Genomic DNA, 20657 nt, shown 5'->3' with positions numbered 1-20657 from the left:
AACTTTATGATTGAGAACAATACAGAAGTGCATTGAAAATTATACTTCAAACGGATGTGAATAGAGTTCAAAATATTATTGTATCGTCCTTAGGGGTAAAGTTTGAGCGGCATAACCAGTGAAAGAGATAGAGCAAGCTATTCTGTTTAAGTTAGTGGGTCCAAACGAGTTTTTATGTTTGGAAATCGTATTAAGCTTTTGTTGGAAACTGTTTCGCTCAACGGGTAGTGCATTTTGTGTGGTCAAACAAGATAGGTTACGTGGAGGAGGGGTTGCTCATTGGCGCGTTCTCAAATCTTATTGACATTGTGTTGTGATACGCCACGGGTGGTTGGTCAGCAGCATTGCGCGCGTAATTCAAAATTCGAATCGGCCACAGACTGCGAAATATAATTCCTCATTTGACGAGTTCTAATTTCAAAAATGTTTTCTTTTTTGTGAATACTATAGTGCCATTAGTGTTTCATTAAAATGTCTTCCGTGCATTCTGATGAGGACCAAGAGGAGATCAACGTTGATTCGGACAGTAGGCTATCAGGGAACTGTGACAGGAGTATAGCATCTGAAGATCATGACTCGGATAGCTTCCACGACAGATACCGAGATTCACCCAGCGAGCATATGACAAATACACAACAGCGAGTGAATCTACCATTTAGTATACATAGACTTTTAGGTAAACAATTTGAAGAGTTAGATAAACGTCGGAATTCTCGTGAAAGTGATGACAGAAGTGATCAGGACACAGAGTCGGAGAGTGCTAGAGATGAAGGCAAGGATAGCCTGCCATTGCATTTCGGTCATAACCCTGGACTTTATCATAACTCGGGTTTGCTTCTGAGACCTGGATTAGGCATAGGGGGTGGCTATGGGTTTAGTAACCCTGGAGTTGTTAGAGTCCCGGCGCATAGAGCTCTTGGTGCTTTAAGTGCGTGGGGAGTGGCTTTGGATCCAATGAGACAGGCGGCAGCTGCGGCGTTTGCACATCAAGTAGTTAAGGATAGACTAAATGGTAAGTTGTTATAATATTTACATTTGTGCATTTGAAGATAATAAAAACCCTGCTAAAAACCATGGTCACATAAAAACTTGACTTTGCATGACATTTAGATACCGGTGGGGGGTTCGTTTGTACAGAAAGCTGGCTAGATTATGGATACTACAACGCCGCTTATTTCTGCCGTGTAGAAGTAATGTGTAAACATAACTGTGTTTTGGTCTGAAGGGCGCCGTCGCTTGTGAAATTACTGGCCAAATGAGACTTAACATCTTATGCCTCAAATGACGAGCGCAATAATTGTAGTGCCACTCAGAATTTATGGATTTTTCAAGAACAGGATTCTTAACAGCGGCACTGCAATGTAATGGGCAGGACGTATCAATGTCCATCAGCTGAACGTCCTGTTAGTCTCGTTCCTTATTTTCATAAAAAAAAACCTATGTATCTAAATGTCATTGCTTATTCACTTCATGTTATACTTTAAGTATAATCAATACTAATCAATGGAGAGCCGTTCTTTTCAATAGTTTATACTGCAAACAGTACTGAACTGATCGGAATAATACTTATACCGTAAGTTGCAGCGTGTTTTGGCGAAGGTTATAGTATATGTTTATTATAATTTGGTGTTTTTATCTGAAGCGAACGCGGGGTACTCAATTTATATGGCAATACAACGTTTGACGGGTCAGCACTTGTTATATCCATAAGTATATACCGGATAATTTACTTTTATTATTTTTAATCTCTGTATCTACCTAAAATGCAGTTTTGAATATAATATATTTATGGGTACTTTATTTCAAAATAATATGGGTGGGTGAAACCGCAGGGTCCTATTCAGGGGCGTGCATATCATATAGGCAATAAGGCAATGCATAAGGTATGCAACGAGGTCGTTATGAACCTTAATAAATATGGCGGTAGTGTTAAAATTAATTAAGTTCAATTTGGTTCCGTTATTTTATAACCAAATTTCTATTTAACACCCACACACGAAACGTTTTATTACGCTAGATACTAAATATCTACGGTAAGCAATCTTTTCATATTCCAAAGCTCAACTACGACTAGTTAGATCTACAATACCTACCTTACTACAAAACCAATGCATACCCTGGTCCTATTATGATATAACATATAAACAGAGAGAGACCTAAGCCGTTTTCAGGATTAGCAAAACATACTAGCAACAAGTTTTGGTTTAATACTGTAAGATAAGCCTGTCTTACCTACCTATTAGTATCACCACATACCTATCAACTAGTTACAGTCACACATACATAACAAACCCCACTGGGTGAGGCAGAGGTTTCAGGTCTCCATTTGGCAAAGAGCGGGATTTACAGATTTACCTAGCAAAACAAAACACTAGCGATAGATCTTTTTCTTGGTGTAATTGATATGAACAGTATCAATACATCTTCAATCTTATCGTGTTCGACCTATAAAATCCCCGCGAGTTAAAATGGGGATCTCTCACACGGTCCCGCGCAAACCAGTATCAGATCGTACCATTTAACCGCGTGCAACGCAGAGCAGCTCCAATTGTCGGGACCCCAGTGCTCTGTGAATGGCTGGATCACTTGGCGTTGCGTAGAGACGTCGCTTCATTGTGTGTCTTCCACAGCATTTATCACGGGGAGCTGTTGCATCTGATTCCTGCGGACGAATACTACCTTCGCACGGCACGTCACAAATCAGGATATCTTCCCCACCATCTGGATCTCCACAGTGCGGTTTTCAAGGAGCTTTCTTCCACGTACTACAAAGCTGTGGAATGAGCTCCCTTCTGCGGTGTTTCCGGGAAGATATGAAATGGGTACCTTCCAAAAAGCGCGTAAACCTTTCTTAAAGGCCGGCAACACTCTTGTGATTCCTCTGGTATTGCAAGAGGATGTGGGCGGCGGTGATTTGGTGTTTTACTGTAACATATTTGATCACTGGCTGTTTACTAATTCGAATATCATATCTATATTGTCCAAATACATCTTTGTGCCCTTTGGTGTCGAGACACTTGGCCCGTAGGGCCCAGAGGCGCGGAGAATGTACAAAGTACTATCTACGCGCCTCAGAAAAGGATACCCAAGCTTTAGCAGTTATTTCGGTCAACGGATCAGCCTAGCTATCCAACGCGGAAATGATGCCAGTATTCTTCCACGTAATAATATTTATAATTTTATGTAGTCATAGTATTGTAAATATAGTTACAAGATTTGTTTTGTTTGAATAAATTGAATATCATTAATATGATTATCTTCAAAATGATATTATAAAAAGTTATATGAAAATAATTTTGTCAATATTTGTGAATAAAACACAAAAGTACAGCAAAGTGACATCCCGCACCCAATGATTTTTACGATAAAATACATTTTTTCGTTAATATTTGTGACAGAGTATGCCAATAACAACAACTCTTATAATTAAACAAAAAAAAAAACAAATCAAAACGATGTCAAAATATTCCATTACCATTGTTAAGAAGGACCTCTAACAAAGTACCTCCAAAATTTCAATTTATTATCTGTGAATAATAAATCACAAAGATTATATTTAAATCGTAACTCTCATCCAAATACTGATTTTAAATAAACCTTATCTAAAGTCACATTTTATGCAAACCTGTATCCTGGCCATAAAAAAAAAGAAAGTGGCAAAGGATGAGGTTGCGTGTGACAAATCTAATAGATTTTTTTTTCTCTTTTGTGTTCTGGCGCGCCTATATTGTAATTTGTCGCGTCGACCGTCGCGTACCATAATTTGGCCCTTTTTTGTGGCAGGTTTTTATATTTTTAGTAGCTGATTAGTATAAGAACAGTAAACAGAATGAATTATGTTATACTAGCTATTACCGGCGGTTCTGTGTGATTCAATATCGCTTTAAATTGTATTTATTTCTTAGTGGATCAATTTTGGTTCATTGTTCAAAATGACAAAATTGAAGACATCTTAAAATGTCAAAGTTTAAAGCCCATACCGAAAAAACTATTTAATACCTATTGAACTATATCAAATATCCTTTAATCAAATTTATCCTTTATTTATTTAGATACATTTAAATAAAATACTTTTTAAGCGAGATATAACTGAATTAAAACACTGATCGTTGGTAAAAGTATTAATTAAGTATTATTAATTCACAACTGTAAAAATATACTAAAGAAATAATAAGCTTTACAATTCAGTTATAATAATTCCAGGTTATGTAATCCTTTAAAATTTATGTTATTTAATGAAAATTACAATTATTTATGGATCTATTACTATCTACATATTACTCACTGGTAATAGTTAGGTACAGTTTTTTGTAGGTGAAAGAATTTATCAAATCGCTTGAGTAGTACCTTAGACCATTTTTTATGAAAATAAGGGACGAGATGAGCATGTCGTTCAGCTGACGTTCATTGATACGCCCTGCTCTTTTCAAGCTTTTCTGCAGTGCCATTCAGGATTCTTGAAAAACCCAAAAATTCTAAGCGGCACTTCAATTGCGCTCGTCACCTTGAGACATAAGATGTTAAGTCTCATTTGCCCAGTAATTTCACTAGATACGGCGCCCTGCAGACCGAAACACAATAATGCTAACACATTACTTTTTCCCGGCAGAAAATAGCACTTCCTTGCCAATTCGCAGTCAATCTACTTTTGTGTCGCAATATGAACATAATAGATAATCTGTTTTAAGAAAATCAGGAATTACCAACAATTTTATACATCCTGACGCGTGTAGACCCCCGTAACGACCAATTTGTGGTCAACAGAGGAAGTGTGGACGTTCCCTATAATTGAGACAGCAACGTCAATTGCCAATCGGCGAAACACCTTTGTCATTTTAGCGCCAATAATTTGACAGTTGTTTGAAAAAGGAATATCCGACCGCGGCGCTCCTTTGAGCTCTATGGTTGGTTGTTTTAATATGTTTTATTTCGCTTATGAATTGAATATGTTTTACTACATGGTTTACTTCTGCAGTTTTGTTTTTTGACATTCATAAGTGTCATTTCTGTGACCTACACGAATAAAGTGATTTTGATTTGATATGAAATATTTTGTAAAAATGAAATCACTTAAATTACTTTAAAGTTGTGCAATAATATATAAAAAATCTACGCTTTTTTTACTATTTCACGAGGGGCTGCTGAAAACCAATGTTGTGTTGGTATCTTTTGCACTGACCAACAATGTAGGTACGCCACCCAGTTCTTTTTAATTGTTTATTTATATTTTCATAATGTTTGTTACTTCGTTTTATTTAGTATTTTAACTTTGTGATTAATACTGTAAATTGAAGGTGTGTTTTTTATTTGCTAATAAAGTGTTTTCTATTTACCAGCCACGTGTCGGTTATAAGTATGTCCTTATCATAAAAGATATCAACCAATAATGACTTGCATGGGCACATTTTCATTACAATTTTCATTGGGATGTCTTCTTGGGTTCCGTACTTCAAAATAAAAAAACGGAACCCTTATAGGATCACTTTGTTGTCTCTCCATCCGTCTGTCCGTCAATACACTTTATCTTGTGTTCGCGTCGCGATATCGAGTGGAAATTAAAACGATATACTTATTATATCTACAGTTTCTTGAATAAATGAACAAACAAACAGTAGAATATTTTCTTTATATAATATTAGTAAAGATAATGTGCGATGGAACAAGTTAATACTCTTTTAGTATACAAGATTTTTTTTGGTATAAAAGGTTGATTGACAATATTTTGACATCACATTGCATAGAATATAAATATTTTTTTAATAAATCCTCGAAGGTTCTTGCCATTTCTTGTCGTATCTGTTATGGTGAAATAATTCATACTCAGGAAAATCAAGGAGGTTTTTCTGGAGTCGATGTCAGCCATGGTAGGATTGTAACTACATACCTACAGGTGAGGTGTGTAACTTATCGTAACTAGAATTAGATTGTATAAAAACGCAATTATTTTTATACTTTTTAGTGAATGTTATATCTATTGTTTTGGAATAGTGTTTAAGTCGGTTGTTATTTTTGTTATTTTGTTTTTACTTTAACATGAGACACAATACAGTAATAGAACAGTACTATAACTTCATAATTTAGCGTCCAAAGCGACGCACGCACACATACACACAATTTACACAGCCGCTAAGCAATCTTGGGAAGACAAAACTATTGAGTGCCACGCCGTACGCCGCCGATCGAGACTGTTCGCTTCCGAGTTTTGCTACGCCACGCCTGCTTCGTCGTATTTTTCAATCTGTTTGTATATACCAACCCTAGCAATCCGCCCGAACGTAGGTATAAAGCTCTGTTCAAACTGAGGCTACTATCGCGCGGGACGTGTCAGCTAACTTGTATGTACGTGTTCAAATTGACGAGAGTAGTCGCTCAAGTTGAAGCGAAGCAAGAGCGGGACACCCGGCGGGATTATTTAATCTCACAATGCATGATGTTTCTCCACTGAAGAACCAAAAATGACACGCGGGCAGTCGCGTCTGTTTGAGAGGTTAAGCGAGCGAGCGAATTGCTGTAAAACGCATCCCCCGTCCCGTGCGTTATTCTCCTCAGTTTGAGCAGAGCCTAAATTTCAAGGAGAACGCTGAATGACGCTACTGTTCTTTTATTACTTATATTGTGCATCAGATCACCTGCTTACACCGTTTTTTACCAGAGCTATATACAAAGGAACAGACATAGTTAAAAGGCTTCAATAGTTACGTGAATCAACACCCTGATAAGTAACCGCAATGATCGAGTAAATATTGCCGTGAAGTAAGTTAAGTGACCACAGCCGGAAGCCAGAACAACAACGCCATGCTCTGTTAAGCCTTGCTTGATTGGTCAATTGTTGCGACAGTCCGTGGAGATACCTCAAATACAATCCCCGCAAGTTTAGAGATGCCGCCATCTTTGTGATTAATAAATATACATTAAATGTTTCAGTTTGTAATAACAACTTATAACATACTTATAACATACTTATAACAATTTTATCTTGTCTTATACCTTTAAACGAGCAATTCTTGTACATATATGTAATCTGAATCTCGGAAACGGCTCCAACGATTTTCATAAAATTAAGTATACAGGGGATTTCGGGGGCTATAAATCGATCTAGCTAGGTTTCAATTTTTAAAAATGTAGGTTTATCCATTTTTTAATGAGAAACGGCTAAAATAACATTAGAATACAATGGTAAATTTCGCCACTACAAAACTTAATAGCTCAGACGGGACATTGGGTGATCCGGAAAGCAGAAGACCCCGGTTCGAATCCAGATGTTCTTCTTTTTGTTTAAGTTTTGTACATTCTTAAAAATCCGAGCAAGCCTCGGTCATCGAGATATTTATGTATTAAATGACTAGCTGCTTTCCTTGACTTCAATCTTGCTGTTTTAATAGCAAAGTGTTAAAAACATCGTTGTCCAGTTGACACATTGAAAACGATGTTTCCTCATATTAATTAATTAATTACAATTTAAGTAGCGATCTCTATGTAATTCTATGGAATACAAATTTACCCAGTTATTTAGTGACTATTCAACTCGTAAAATAATTCTTCGAAATAGTACAAAATGTAAATACAATACTGAATTCATCCACAATAATAACATAAATACGACGACCCCTTTAGCCCAGTGATTAGTGAACTTGCCTACTGAGCTAGAGGACTCGGGTTGGAATCCCGGTAGGTGTTATCATTTATATGATGAATATGATTTTTTGTTTCCGAGACAGTCATGGATGTTTATATAAATTTAAGTATGAATAATGTATTAAATATATCGTTGTCCTGTACCCATAGTACAGGCTATGCCTAGTTTGGAGCAGGATAATTTGTGTAAAAGCGTGTGAATTTTATTATTATTTAATAAAAAATGGGCATCAGCCGGAAGACGTCCACTGCTAGACAAAGGCCACCCCCCAAAGATTTCCTCTACGATCGGTCCTGCGCTGCCCTCATCCATGGTATTCCGGTGATATTGACCAGATCGCCGGTCCATGTTGTGGAGGGGCCGACCAAAACTGCGTCTTCCGGTACGTGGTCGCTATTCGGGGACTCTTAGATACTATGAGTAAATTCAGTTTTATTTATTAATATCTTTCAAGACAGAGTAAGTAATTATTTGATTGTAATCTCTTAATTCGAAAAAAAAATAGGTTTTTGGCTACATTCTGTTGAGAATAAGTAATTGTCCAAATTATGTGGCATAATGGCTATTACCGTTTGCGCTACCGACCACAGCTTGTATCTTAAGCTATAAAGACTTAATTATCTTGAGACTGCCTGTTGTTGGAAAGTTGATAAATATAATCGGATAAAATAATATTCAATCTTATAGTGCCTAAGAGTAAAAAAATTGTTTAACCTATTTAAGAATGGAGGTTAAGGCTGAGATCTAAAGAGCGTACTTAGACTTTGCTCAGACTTTACTTACGTAAAACTTAGCTGTGTGTGATAAAACGCGTACTCGAATTTTGCATTGGGCTGTCTAAGCTTAAGCTCAGCATAATTTGCGCTTGGGTTTCCAGTAGCCCTATTGAGGCACGTAGATAGTACTTTGTACATTCTCCGCGACTCTGGAGGTCTACTCGCAAAATCGATATCGATACATTCCGAACGATACGATAATACTCCGAATATATCGCACCTACCCTACTCTTACAAATGCTCGTAGTCGATATCGTTTATCGTAACAACATCGTAACCATAGACTAATATTTTGATTTTTTTACGATGTTAGACTGAATGAATTATGCGCAAACCTTGAAAAACTAAATATTATCTGTGCTATGTCGCTGTTAAGTGTCAAAAGTCAAAACATAGTTTAGACGCTAAGGACCATGCTAGACTCTGCACCACCAATTTGGTATAATTTACACAAAATGTAAATATTAAAAAATTATGTAATGAACATAATATGACCACTTAAATTTAATAAGTAATACAAAACTTGCAGATAATTAAATGTAAAAAAGTAACTCAACCCTTCTCTTCAACTTCCTATTTCTCAGGCGGCCATTTGCATTACTTTCTACGCGTAAACGATCAACAAAATGACTTAAATTACTTGGTAGAAAAAAAATCCTGCTGAATAGTAAATCACACATAATTATTTTAATTTTATTTATTAAATGTGTATATTGTATGGAAAATATATCTATACAACTTGAAACGATAGTAGAAACGACAGCCTAGAAGGTGTCGTTGAGATTATCGTAAAAGTGACGTTTAATTGTTTGTCGAATTCGAATATTCGTCTCTTACATTTTCAACTAAGAGTAGGGTTAGGACCGATAATATCGAAAAATGTTTCGTTCGTTCAATCATCGTTTCGACATTGAATACGATGTAACTAAGAGTAGGATTCGACACGACTAATGTCACGATATATCGAATATCGATGTTAGGAGTAGGCCCCCTGGACCCCACGCGCCAAATGTCTCACACCAAACGGCACAAAGATGTAAGACTCACTAAGGCCAATCGTGGGGGGGTATTATCATTTGGCTCTAAAACAGCTGGTATGTTAATAATTTTAGTCTATATAAAATACTCCTTAAATAAGATTTAAACTCGTTAATACCAAATATCCAATAAGCTTAAGTACTTGTATCGACTTCTAGCCGCCATTTTGTGTTCCCCAATATGCTAATATTCACATCCGCCATAAACACGACGGGAATATTCACAAATTCTCGTTTGTCAAACACAGTTACGTATTCACATATAACCATCATCGGCATTACACCGCCAGCGATACGCGGAAACCTCTTTTCCGATTTCCCGAGGGTCGGCGGAGTTATGACAGCCGTGGCTTGGTGCTGATAATATGAGATCTTGTGTATTCATTTATAGAGGCCCTATACGCATATATCATATTCATATATAGTATAATTTTGTTCTCTTAAATGTACTAGCTATGATTAAGGAGAATTGAGTTAAGTTGAGACTATTTATTTATTTATTACTACAAGTGATTTTAGATAATCAATATTAAACAAGTAACAATTTACATTATAAGCACAGGGTATGCAAAATCATTTAAAGGTAAACACTATATACTAATTTCGCTTATCAATATTTTATAAATCTAAAAGTGATTTAAAAACAGGAATCAACCAAAACCAGAAAAATGAAATTGATACGAAAGTAATTAAAAAATCTGCAATACCTTAACAAATGAGAATTGATACAATAATGCTAAATAAATTTCTTTATTCATTTAGGTACAATTTGTACGATTATGTAAGTCAATTTTTATGCCAATGTTTTAAGAGAGTAGTTGTACTTAGTACTTGTAGTTTCTTTATTCATTTAGGTAAAAATTTTTCACCTATGAATGTCAATTTTTTGTTCTCAGATGATCCGACATAAAACTCAACAAGTTTTATCCTCCCTTTACAGTTTTCATAGTATTTATACATTTTCATCATCTATATATTCCTAAACCCTATAATACGCTTCCTTCATTAAAATTTCCTTAATATGAAGCTTAAATTTATATAATTGAAGTTCAGTAACGTGATGTGGTAGTTTATTGTATTATATTTGCATACATTTGCCCATGAATGAGTGACCAGTTTTATGAAGTCTTATAACAGCAAGTCTATTTCTACTTATTGTGTTCATAATGTGATAATCACTATTCTTGAAAATGTATCTAGATTTTTATGAACGTACATAATGTTTTCAAATATATATTATATTGGGAAGTAGCTGTCAAAATATTGATTTCTTTAAATAAATCTCTCAGCATCTTTGTAAGTCATCGAAAAAACGTAAAGAGCTGCAGCCATTAATCTCCAAGAAGTAGGTATCATAAATATCAATACACTTTATGATCGAGGGATACCGAGCCCATATATTTTCACTTGAAATATTTCCAATTTTACGATCTGCCATGTTATGGATTGATCAGCGATCCCTTGTAGAAGCTGTTTGGTTTAAATAAAAAAATTATATGTCGAGGACTTTACTTTTTTTATGAAAGGGAGTAAGGTGTTCCAAAGAACTTTTTGACTTGATCTCTGCCGTCCGATTTCACCTTCGAGTGACACGCCACAAATTATGTTATCATCCCCACCATTTGGATGTGTGGCGTTCTTCTACAGTGTGGTTCCACCAAGCTCTGGAATGAGCTTCATTATGCGGTGTTTCCAGGACGATAAGACGTGGATACCTTCAAAGAAAGCGTGTACACCTTCCTAAATGGCCGGCAACACTTTCGTGATTCCGTTGGTGTTGCAAGAATTCACACGACGAGCAAGTAAGCGAACGTCTTACTAGTCTAGTGAATTCTTCTTTACTCATGGTTCTTAAGAAAACCTTAAATTTTTGACGGCAATTCATTTGCGCTCGTCTCCTTGAAGATATTACTTCCCAATAGCCCAGTTATTCCTTTAGCTATGGTGCCGTTACAACATTGATTTGGATTTATGAAAAATAAAGAAAGTTTTTTGAATTAGACGTTATTTTGAAATCCATATTAATTATCCAAATGTTGTGAGCCTGCTTGAGTGTTAGTTCCGGTAATATTAGTCTTCAATCAATTTGACACGTGTTTTGCTTCTACACGAGGCATCCTCAGGAGATGTTGACTCGCCAATAAACTTATCAAGGGTCATCAGTTAGACACTTCTTCAACCCGGTCCTACATTTTAGCGCTCCACTTACTAGTACTTAGGTTACTTACATGGATTCGGTATTAACATACCACCAGGTACCATACGCTTGTTGGTCCAGCTACATCGTCATTCAAATTACAATAACTTTTCTTTACGTCGACAATAGTTTTTTTCTTTTTTTATAGAAGAGAAAGACAATAGAGTGTAATGGTCACCTGATGTAAAATGTTGACCGCCACACACATTTTTCTTCCAATGTTATCTATAAACATCTGGATGATATCATATGCAAAAGAAACCTCTCACTTGTAAAATATTTTATAAAGCTATTAATCAGCTGATTCCAATATTAAATACTCCGTTCAAAGCAATTATCAGCCTTCAATAATTAAATATCATAATAATATGATTTTCAATATAAATTTGTTGCTCATTTCATGATGGCAATCATTGATAAATTAATGAGACCGAGTATGCATGTAACGACATCTGTCGTACGGTTCGTTTAATTAATTACTTTAGTGTGTGCTGGTTTCGCAACAATGGGATTGAGTGCATATTATATCACAATAATATTATAAGTATAGAATTACAATTTTGATTATTCTAGTTTAATATTCAAAATACTAAAGCTGGGTTGCATCAACTAACTGTAGCAATAACAAACATGTTAAAGTACCGGTTTAGCAAAAAATGTGTTGCATCATTTGACAATTTTTAAATGACGTTATAACTGTTAACCGTAACCGTCCAATTTTCACCGGCCGAAGCTTTTTAATGCTAAATAGCTAAATAGCGACCTATCAAAAGTTTCAAATAATATTCGACATTGACTGATACTTAACAATGCCAAGAAATACGACAGGTGCAACACATTCCGCAGTGTATGTTGAAGTCAGCGATATTGTTACCGCAAAATTTGACTTAAAGCCTAATATGATAACAGCTAATATGATGCAACCCAGCCTAAAGAGAAAATATCAAGCGTAGCTGACTACTTAAGACTTGTAAATGGAAATCAGTTACAGTAACAATAGATTATCGGTCACGAGACAGACAGACAGCGGAGACTTAACAGGGTCCCGTTTGCTTTCTTTAGCACGGAACCCTATAAATGCTAAATTCGAATAAATTTTTACTATTTCCAAATGGATCAACAATTGTTTTTCAAATTGAAAGTTACAATCTAACATCCAACTGCAAAGATATGCCTCAGGCCTGAGTATAATGGGCGCAAAAAAGTTAGCGAGCCATTCGTTAAAATGAATTAGGTTACATATAGCATGTATCTAATGAAACAGCCTTTTGTGAATCAGAAAACGATGTGTTTTTGAGACCTCGAAGACCACAGAAGTAAAAACTTTATCAAGGCGATGTTGATAATACCAAATACAACATTTATTTTATATATTCGTAAAGTTGTTTAAAATATATGATATCTTGCCGGCCTAATCCGATTTTAGGACAAACTAGTTTTCCCTAGCCCAAATTAGTTCATTCTTTGGGCGATAGGATGAACCGGTCTAGATTAGGTTAAACTAGTTTCACCTATTGGCCCTTAAAATCTATTTTTGAGAAAGAACTAGTATTCACTAGGCCAAACCAGTATATCCTGAGGTGTACCTATTCATGTTAGGCTCAACTTGTTCAGCCTAGACTAAGCGGGTTTGCCCAAAGGCAGACAGGAGAAACTAGTTTAACCTTGTCTGAACCGGCTTATCCTATCGCCAACTGATTTCACCTAGGAAAAACTAGTTTGCCCTAAAATGGGGTCTATAAATAAATATGGTCTATTTTGCTCTGAGTGATTGTGTTCCCTTTTGCCAACTCGGACATCTTTAGATCTTTGTGCCTGAAGAAGTATTCACTTTAATAAATCATTTGAAAAAGCATTTATGTTCTAGTAGATAGCTTTCACAATATGATTAACTGTTTGAATCGTTCACTCATTGGAAAATGCATATCTCTGACCTGAGAAGAACGGGCGCTGGAAACCCAGCGGTCTCTTTTTTTAAATATTTTTTATTTATTTAAAATTTAATGTTACAGTAACTTCCACTAACTAAACAGCCTGGGGCGGTCGCTTCATTTTCAAGGTTTTGTATACTTAATAAAGTTGTTTAAACGTTTGCAACCTAAACGCTTTCTAACTATTCTTTTGATCTACATCATACATCTTTATATTTGTTATTATATACTTGTTGCTGATCTACGCTGTGAAAAATAAACCATACAATCGACAAATGACTTTTGTAATCAATTTATACGGAAATACACTCAAAATACTCTCTAATCTTGCGTTTGTAGAGTTTGATAATGCATCCTTAGTCGACGCCCGATTGCAGCGTCCTCTGTTTAATATTGCATGAATACAGCCCGATTCAACCCGAAATTCGTATTGCAGATTGCCTCAAATATGTATGAGATTTTTGTCCGTTCATTTTTCCATTGCAACACTGTCGTGTAATTGAGACTGGTTGGATTTTGAACGGTGTTTATTTTTGGGGAGGTTTTGTATGTTAGCTTTTTATGCATGTATAAATATTTTTTTGTCTAGTTTACTGTTTCTCTCAAAGTGACGAGCGCAATCCCGATGACGTTGAGAATTTTGGGTTCATCAAGAACCCAGAGCGGCACTACATTGTGATCGGCAATCTACGTCATACAGATAGCGTAACACTTAACATCAGATGAACGACTTGCTGGTTACATCACTTGTCATTTTTGTCTGTCTGTCTATATGTCCTTCTAAATGATCTTCCTCTTCTTTATGAAAATTGATGATATGATTATGTGATTGCCTGGTCAGCTAAATAAATGGATGTTAAATAAACTATTCTATAAAATTAAAGATGATTCTATTCATGAATCGCACGCTCAAAAAACCATCAAAACGTTCATCGTCACAGCGGCGCATTATAACGTGTGTTTTGTATGAAGATTGAATAATAAATGATAAAATTAGCATGCCAATGATGTATATAACCAGTTTACGAGTTTACCAGTGGGAGGCTCCTTTGCACAGGATGCTGGCTAGATTATGGGTACCACAACGGCGCCTTTTTATGCCGTAAAACAGTAATGTGTAAGCATTATTGTATTTCGGTCTGCTTTTAGCTGGTGAAATGAATAGGCAAATGAGACTTAACATCCTATGTCTCAAGGTGACGAGCGTAATTGAAGCGCCGCTCACAATTTTTGAAGTTTTTCAAGAATCCTGCGCGGCACTGCACCTCTTCGTTTTGCTCGCCTCGTCCCTTATTTTCATAAAAATGCATTTTCAGCTACTGGGAACTTTAAAGCTATGACAATACCTAATCTTGCGTGATGATCAAGTTTTTGTGATACATAATCTATATATATAAAAATGAATTACTGTTCGATAGTCTCGCTAAAACTCGAAAACGGCTGGACCGATTTGGCTAAATTTTGGTCTTGAATTATTTGTGGAAGTCCAGAGAAGGTTTAAAAGGAATGAATAAATATGAAAATGTTCGGAATTAAATAAAAACAACAATGTTTTTTTTCCTTTGATGTGTCCCCCGTCGTCCGATATTTGTTTTGTATGGACATATTTTCTATGAGAGAATTTATTGACGCACGGTTTGACAGTTCTGCTGTGAAACAATTTCATTACAATAACAGGGTGCATATTTCACGAAATAATTCTTGATGATATGAAATATAATTGACAAATTAATAAAAAATATTATTTTATTTATTATATACAGAACAACGTCTGTCGGGTCAAATAGTTAGGAATATACATTTGAATTATAATCAGAAAACGCACTCGTTTTCATGTAAAACGTCTTTGTATTCTTCAATTAACATAAGTAAAATAATACTTGTCATAAATTCCTCCATTCTAACTCAAAGTAACAGATATAACACGATCAAAATAAGCACAATAAATTATTCGCAGAGTGAAATCATAGGGCAGAGGAAAGTTGAGGCGTCGACAAATGCGACTATCTGAGTGATGGACCGACTGGCTGTAATCCCAGGTGACGTCAGAGTCCAATTATACGTCACGCATTCGTCTTCCAGCCCTCCAATGAGAGCGAGCTGTTATAATTTGAAAAATGGAACGCTTTACATAACGGTTCCTTTCACGCTTGTATTTTTAACGTTTATTCTAGAACTGTCTTACTCAAATAAATTGGAATATTTTAAAATGAAATCTCTTAATAAGCGTTGGGACTTACACTGGATATCTTAATCCTATATTAGTTATTCCACAATAAAATCGATTACCCACATTTATTGCATAGATTTAACTTCCGGACACCAAGTTGATACCCCCGTAATATTATTTCGCCTTTAGTACCATATTCTCATTCGCCTTTAGATCCCCAAATATTGAGAATCCTTTTACTCGAATTGTAATAGAATAAAGTTGAAAATGATAAATCATGATACAAAACGGATTCACTTTGCCCAAACTGAAAGGCTTGGGGTTGGAAACCCACGGGGATAATATCATAAAGAGATTACCCTTCCAACGCTTAAACCCTTTCAATTTTAATTTGTATCTTAATTTTTCTCGCGCGCTTAACGTTACAGGCATAACGTTTATAATATTATTCTCATTATTGTAATTATAATTGCAAAGAATGTTTATTTTATTATGTTCTTGAGGGTTTAAGTGAATAATAACTGGATTTAATAAAATCAAATCTATATCACTTTATTCATTTAGGTTGAAAATGCCAACCTAAAAAGGTAAAAGGCACTGATATCATTCCTATCAATACAATTAATAGTATTTTAATGATATTAAATGTTTGCATAAGAGGTGCATTAAATTAGATCTTTATTAAGTTATTTTATGATTTCTGAAGTCGGTTTTATGTGACGTGCCATGCGAAACACTTGCATTTTGCACATCTATCACCCTCTATTATATCCAAATTGATCAAGCTTTCATTTTATCGAGTTTGTTTTAGTTCCTTGTTCATTATGTCACAAGACATATCTTTCCGACTAAGTGTTATTAAGAATTCATCTAAATAAATCTTTCGATTGCGCGTTTGAGACAAAAATCTGTGCGATACGTACAACTGGAACTCCGACTAAATATCTTAATAAATGTAAATATATATAATAAATAAAGTCAAAACCTTACAAATTAGAACTCCGTTCTCGATTATATTCTCGACCATACATTTCTTGACGAAACAAAACAAAATTTTGGAGCTGCATGTGAAAGAAATATTCTGTGTATGTCCGTTTAATTTATCGATCGGTAAAATAGCCCAAATGATTGCGAAACTTAAACGGCAGTGGGCAGGGCACATCGATGGCCGTTGGGGCAGTAAAGTCCGCGAATGGCGACCACTAGATGGACTGACGATCTGGTCAAGATGGCGGGAATACGTTGGATGAGGGCAGCCCAGGACCAATCATCGTGGAGATCTTTCGTGGAGGCCTTTGTCCAGCAGTGCATGTCTTCCGGCTACGATGATGATGAATACAGAAAGACACAGACAATGATGATATTGACCTTTTATTTATTTGATCTAGGGAAAAAATCAAGGAGAAAAACACTATTCTGGACTGTTTGTCTCGTGGAGAAATTCTGGTAATGTTTCTTCATAATTTTTAGATCACTCTCCGTAACGACACAAAAGAAATTTAGGAGCAATTTACGACATGAATGCAATAAAACAGTATAAGATATATTATCCCAAACACAAACCATATCGCTTTGGGGCAGGCGCATGAATCATATTCTCTAAACGAATTAGGAGCCGCGAAATCTTGTTATAGCACCCTTTTCCGGTATGATGGTCCGTGACATAAAGAAATACGTATAGAACCCCATTTGCACATTCTGATAATATAAAACTATTGATCTATGTTTACTTTGCATTAGATAAACGTTTGTTTGTGTAATTGTGTAAGAAAGTCTTACAAATTTGCATGACGCCCGATTTTGTTCATAATCCTTATCTTAATAACAAAATTTAGACAAAATATTGTATACCCATATAACCTCCTTGTTAAAATAAAAGTTAAAAATTTAATTTATTTTTATAAAAAAAAATGTCAATAACTTCCATTGCAATAACTTATATTCTACCACCATTTCGGAAGCAAATCTTGCCAAGAATGAAGAAATCGCGCAAGAAGCTCTCCCAGTATCCTATTTGGGCTACTAATAATCAATGTATTGATTTTATTGACAACTTAAATTTAAAATAACAAGCAAAGTATGCATTTATAGCTAGCCGAAATATGAAGTAGAAAAAAGATTTATTGAGAGTAAATTCTATAGCGAAATGAAGCCAAATTCAAGGTTCATCTCAAGAAGAAGTCATCATTCTTATTCCAGCGCTTGGCGCGTATCTTTTTAATATGCCTCGTGTAGAGGCGAAACACACTTCTAAGTGATTTATTAAAACTTAGTGAAATCAACACAACAGATCAGCACTTAAAACATTTTCGATATTGCTTTTTGCAAAATAATGCACAAGTAAACTTGAAGAGTCCCTCTCTTTCAGACTACCAGCTTGAAAACTCCGTTGAAAACGCTTAAGATAAAATCCCTGCACATAATACAGTTAATTTTGTCATGGTCGTCAAAAAATTTATTGAATTCGGCGTTATTTTGTGAAAATCCATAATTATCCAATTGTTGTCAGATGCCTCGCCAAATTCTGACCCGAGATTAAGTCTTGGCTCACAACAATTGGATAAAGTCGTCAATACCAATTCTGACCAAGTAGTGACAGTATAACCACACGCTTGATCTGGAGACAAAAGAGATTCCAGCAGAATTGGTATTTAAATATCCCGGACCAGGTGCAAAAGGCAACGGGATCACAGTTAATGTATTTCTTAAGAGAATTGTAAAACAAGTCCTCACACAGGAACAAAACTTCAAGACAACCACGACCGCTGTGTCAAGAGAAGAGAATCCAAAAGAGAAGCTATGGAATACATTGAAACTAAATTGAAATTTATATATTTGTATTGTGCATCTAGCACAGCACAATTCGCCAATAAATCGGCATACAAATATTTGATTATGAATAATAGAATTATTATATTTAATATTAATATGTCATTAATACACATTAAATAGCTTTAATTCAATAATATCATTAAAAATATTAGTTTGTAGGTACAACTCTCAAATAATTACTTTTAAATATTATTAATATTTTTGGCTAAATAATTATTTTAAACAATAGAAACATTTGTTATTAGCCATAATTTTCATTTTTTATGCATTATAGTTTTTTTGCAATTCTCTAATATTTTTTGGAAGATGGTTAAAGACAGTAATGCAATAACATATGTGTTATTTTGATGAAGCGCTATTCTACAGTATGGTATCAAAAGGCGAGTTGGATCTCTAAATCCTAATATGGAATAGCCCTTTGCTGGTTTAAAAAGCTTATCATGTATTTTAATGAACATACTTATTTCTAATATGTAAACTAGTAACTGAGCTCCAGCATTATCAATCTTATAACTCACCGGTACGTTGATCTTATGAAACCAAGCATAAATATCTAAGCTGTTCAAGATTGTGAGAACACAAAAGCAAATTAATTTTTAATGTACTCTACCATGAAGCTAACAAATAAGTTAAAACATTCATGTATCATATAATGTAAACCCACAATTACATTATTTGCGGTCACGTGAATCCGCCATTATGTTTCATTGACCAATGGGAACACCGCGCTTAATAGGATACCATTTTGGAACATGTTTAATGAAACTTGAACACGGAATATTATGTTGCGGTATACACTTTAATGAGATTGTAAGTTATTACAATTATCCGAAACCCTTTCATGAATGTATCGTCCATGTTATAATGTATTTAATGGTACATTTGTTATGATGGTTTCTTAATGACTGAATACATCCATATATATACAGTTTACTAGCAGCTCCCTGTGGTTTCACCCGAATATTGTATAAATTTAACATAACGTACCTATTGTGGTTGACGTGTAAGAAATAGTTACATTATGGATCTTTGTGTACGTGCCAAGGATCAATATTTTGTTTAATTTTATATTTCCGCGTTACTTACCATTACTGTTTTTATTAAAAGTTCTTATATCGTTATAATCTTCTAATTTACCTCACAAAAATCTATCACCATAATCTTTATTGTATTAGTCTACTGCTGGACAAAAGCCTCACCTAATTTGCGTCACTGAACCCGAACTTTGGTTTTGGTTTTCTTATCCAGCTACTGCCAGCTACTCTGCGTACATCATCTCTCTACTCAGTCGGAGAGCACACTATACTACGTTTTCCGAGTCACCGTCTCCACTCCAGAAAACTTTGACCCCAGCAAATGTCTATTCTCCAACTGATAACACCAGCTAACTGTCACTTCAGCTTGCTTATTCTATATTATATTAAAAGAAATGGTGTAAAAAAGTTTACAAAATTTCAAAACTTTTCAAAACATATTTAATTTCAATATGAGATTCGAATTTGGCTGTGCCACATAATCTTATAGCAAGTTTTTGAAACAACCTTTGCAAATGTTTAGCGACTACACATCGCTAACGCTCTAAGCCTTAGTAATAATGCAAATAGGTTTATAATTAGTAACCCGAGAAAGCAAAATTTTGCCAGAAATTACGTGAGAAATAAAATAATGAAACCAAATCAAAATCATACTAACTAATCTATTGTCACTATAACCGATTTTGATTGACAAGTCGTAAGAAGTTAGCCACTCTTGGCATTAGCTCTTATATATTTTGAATATGAAAAGCTAAAGTACACATTGACAAATCAAAATTGGTCACATATTATCTAGCTGTCAGATCGTCTAAACATCTTAGAATACTATAAGGCTGAGATCTATAGAGGGTATTTAGATTTTGCTCAGACTTTACTTACATAAAACTTAGCTGAGTGTGATGTGAACGCGAACTTGACTTTTACATTGGGCTGTATTAGGTTAATCTTAACATAATTTCAGCTGTTAAATGACTATGAAAACGAAATCAAAGATTATGCTAAGCTTACACTCAGTAAAGTTCTACACTCTATAGATATATAGAT

General features: G+C 35.0%; 1 protein-coding gene across 1 annotated transcript in view; it reads left to right on the top strand.

Moving 5' to 3' along the window:
- Nucleotides 1-256: 256 nt before the first annotated feature.
- Nucleotides 257-20657, top strand: part of LOC126979558 (T-cell leukemia homeobox protein 3) — a 42311-nt gene continuing 21910 nt past the window's right edge. Inside the window, exon 1 of the mRNA XM_050828920.1 lies at nt 257-1012. Within this exon, the coding sequence (XP_050684877.1) occupies nt 472-1012 (541 nt within the window). The 5' untranslated portion in view covers nt 257-471. The remainder of the gene's footprint in view (nt 1013-20657) is intronic.

The sequence above is a fragment of the Leptidea sinapis genome, chromosome 3 (genome assembly GCF_905404315.1).
Source record: "Leptidea sinapis chromosome 3, ilLepSina1.1, whole genome shotgun sequence".
In the NCBI taxonomy this organism is placed as follows: domain Eukaryota; kingdom Metazoa; phylum Arthropoda; class Insecta; order Lepidoptera; family Pieridae; genus Leptidea; species Leptidea sinapis.
Note: the sequence above shows the minus strand (reverse complement) of the source record. Positions and strands in the feature narration are given on the sequence as shown.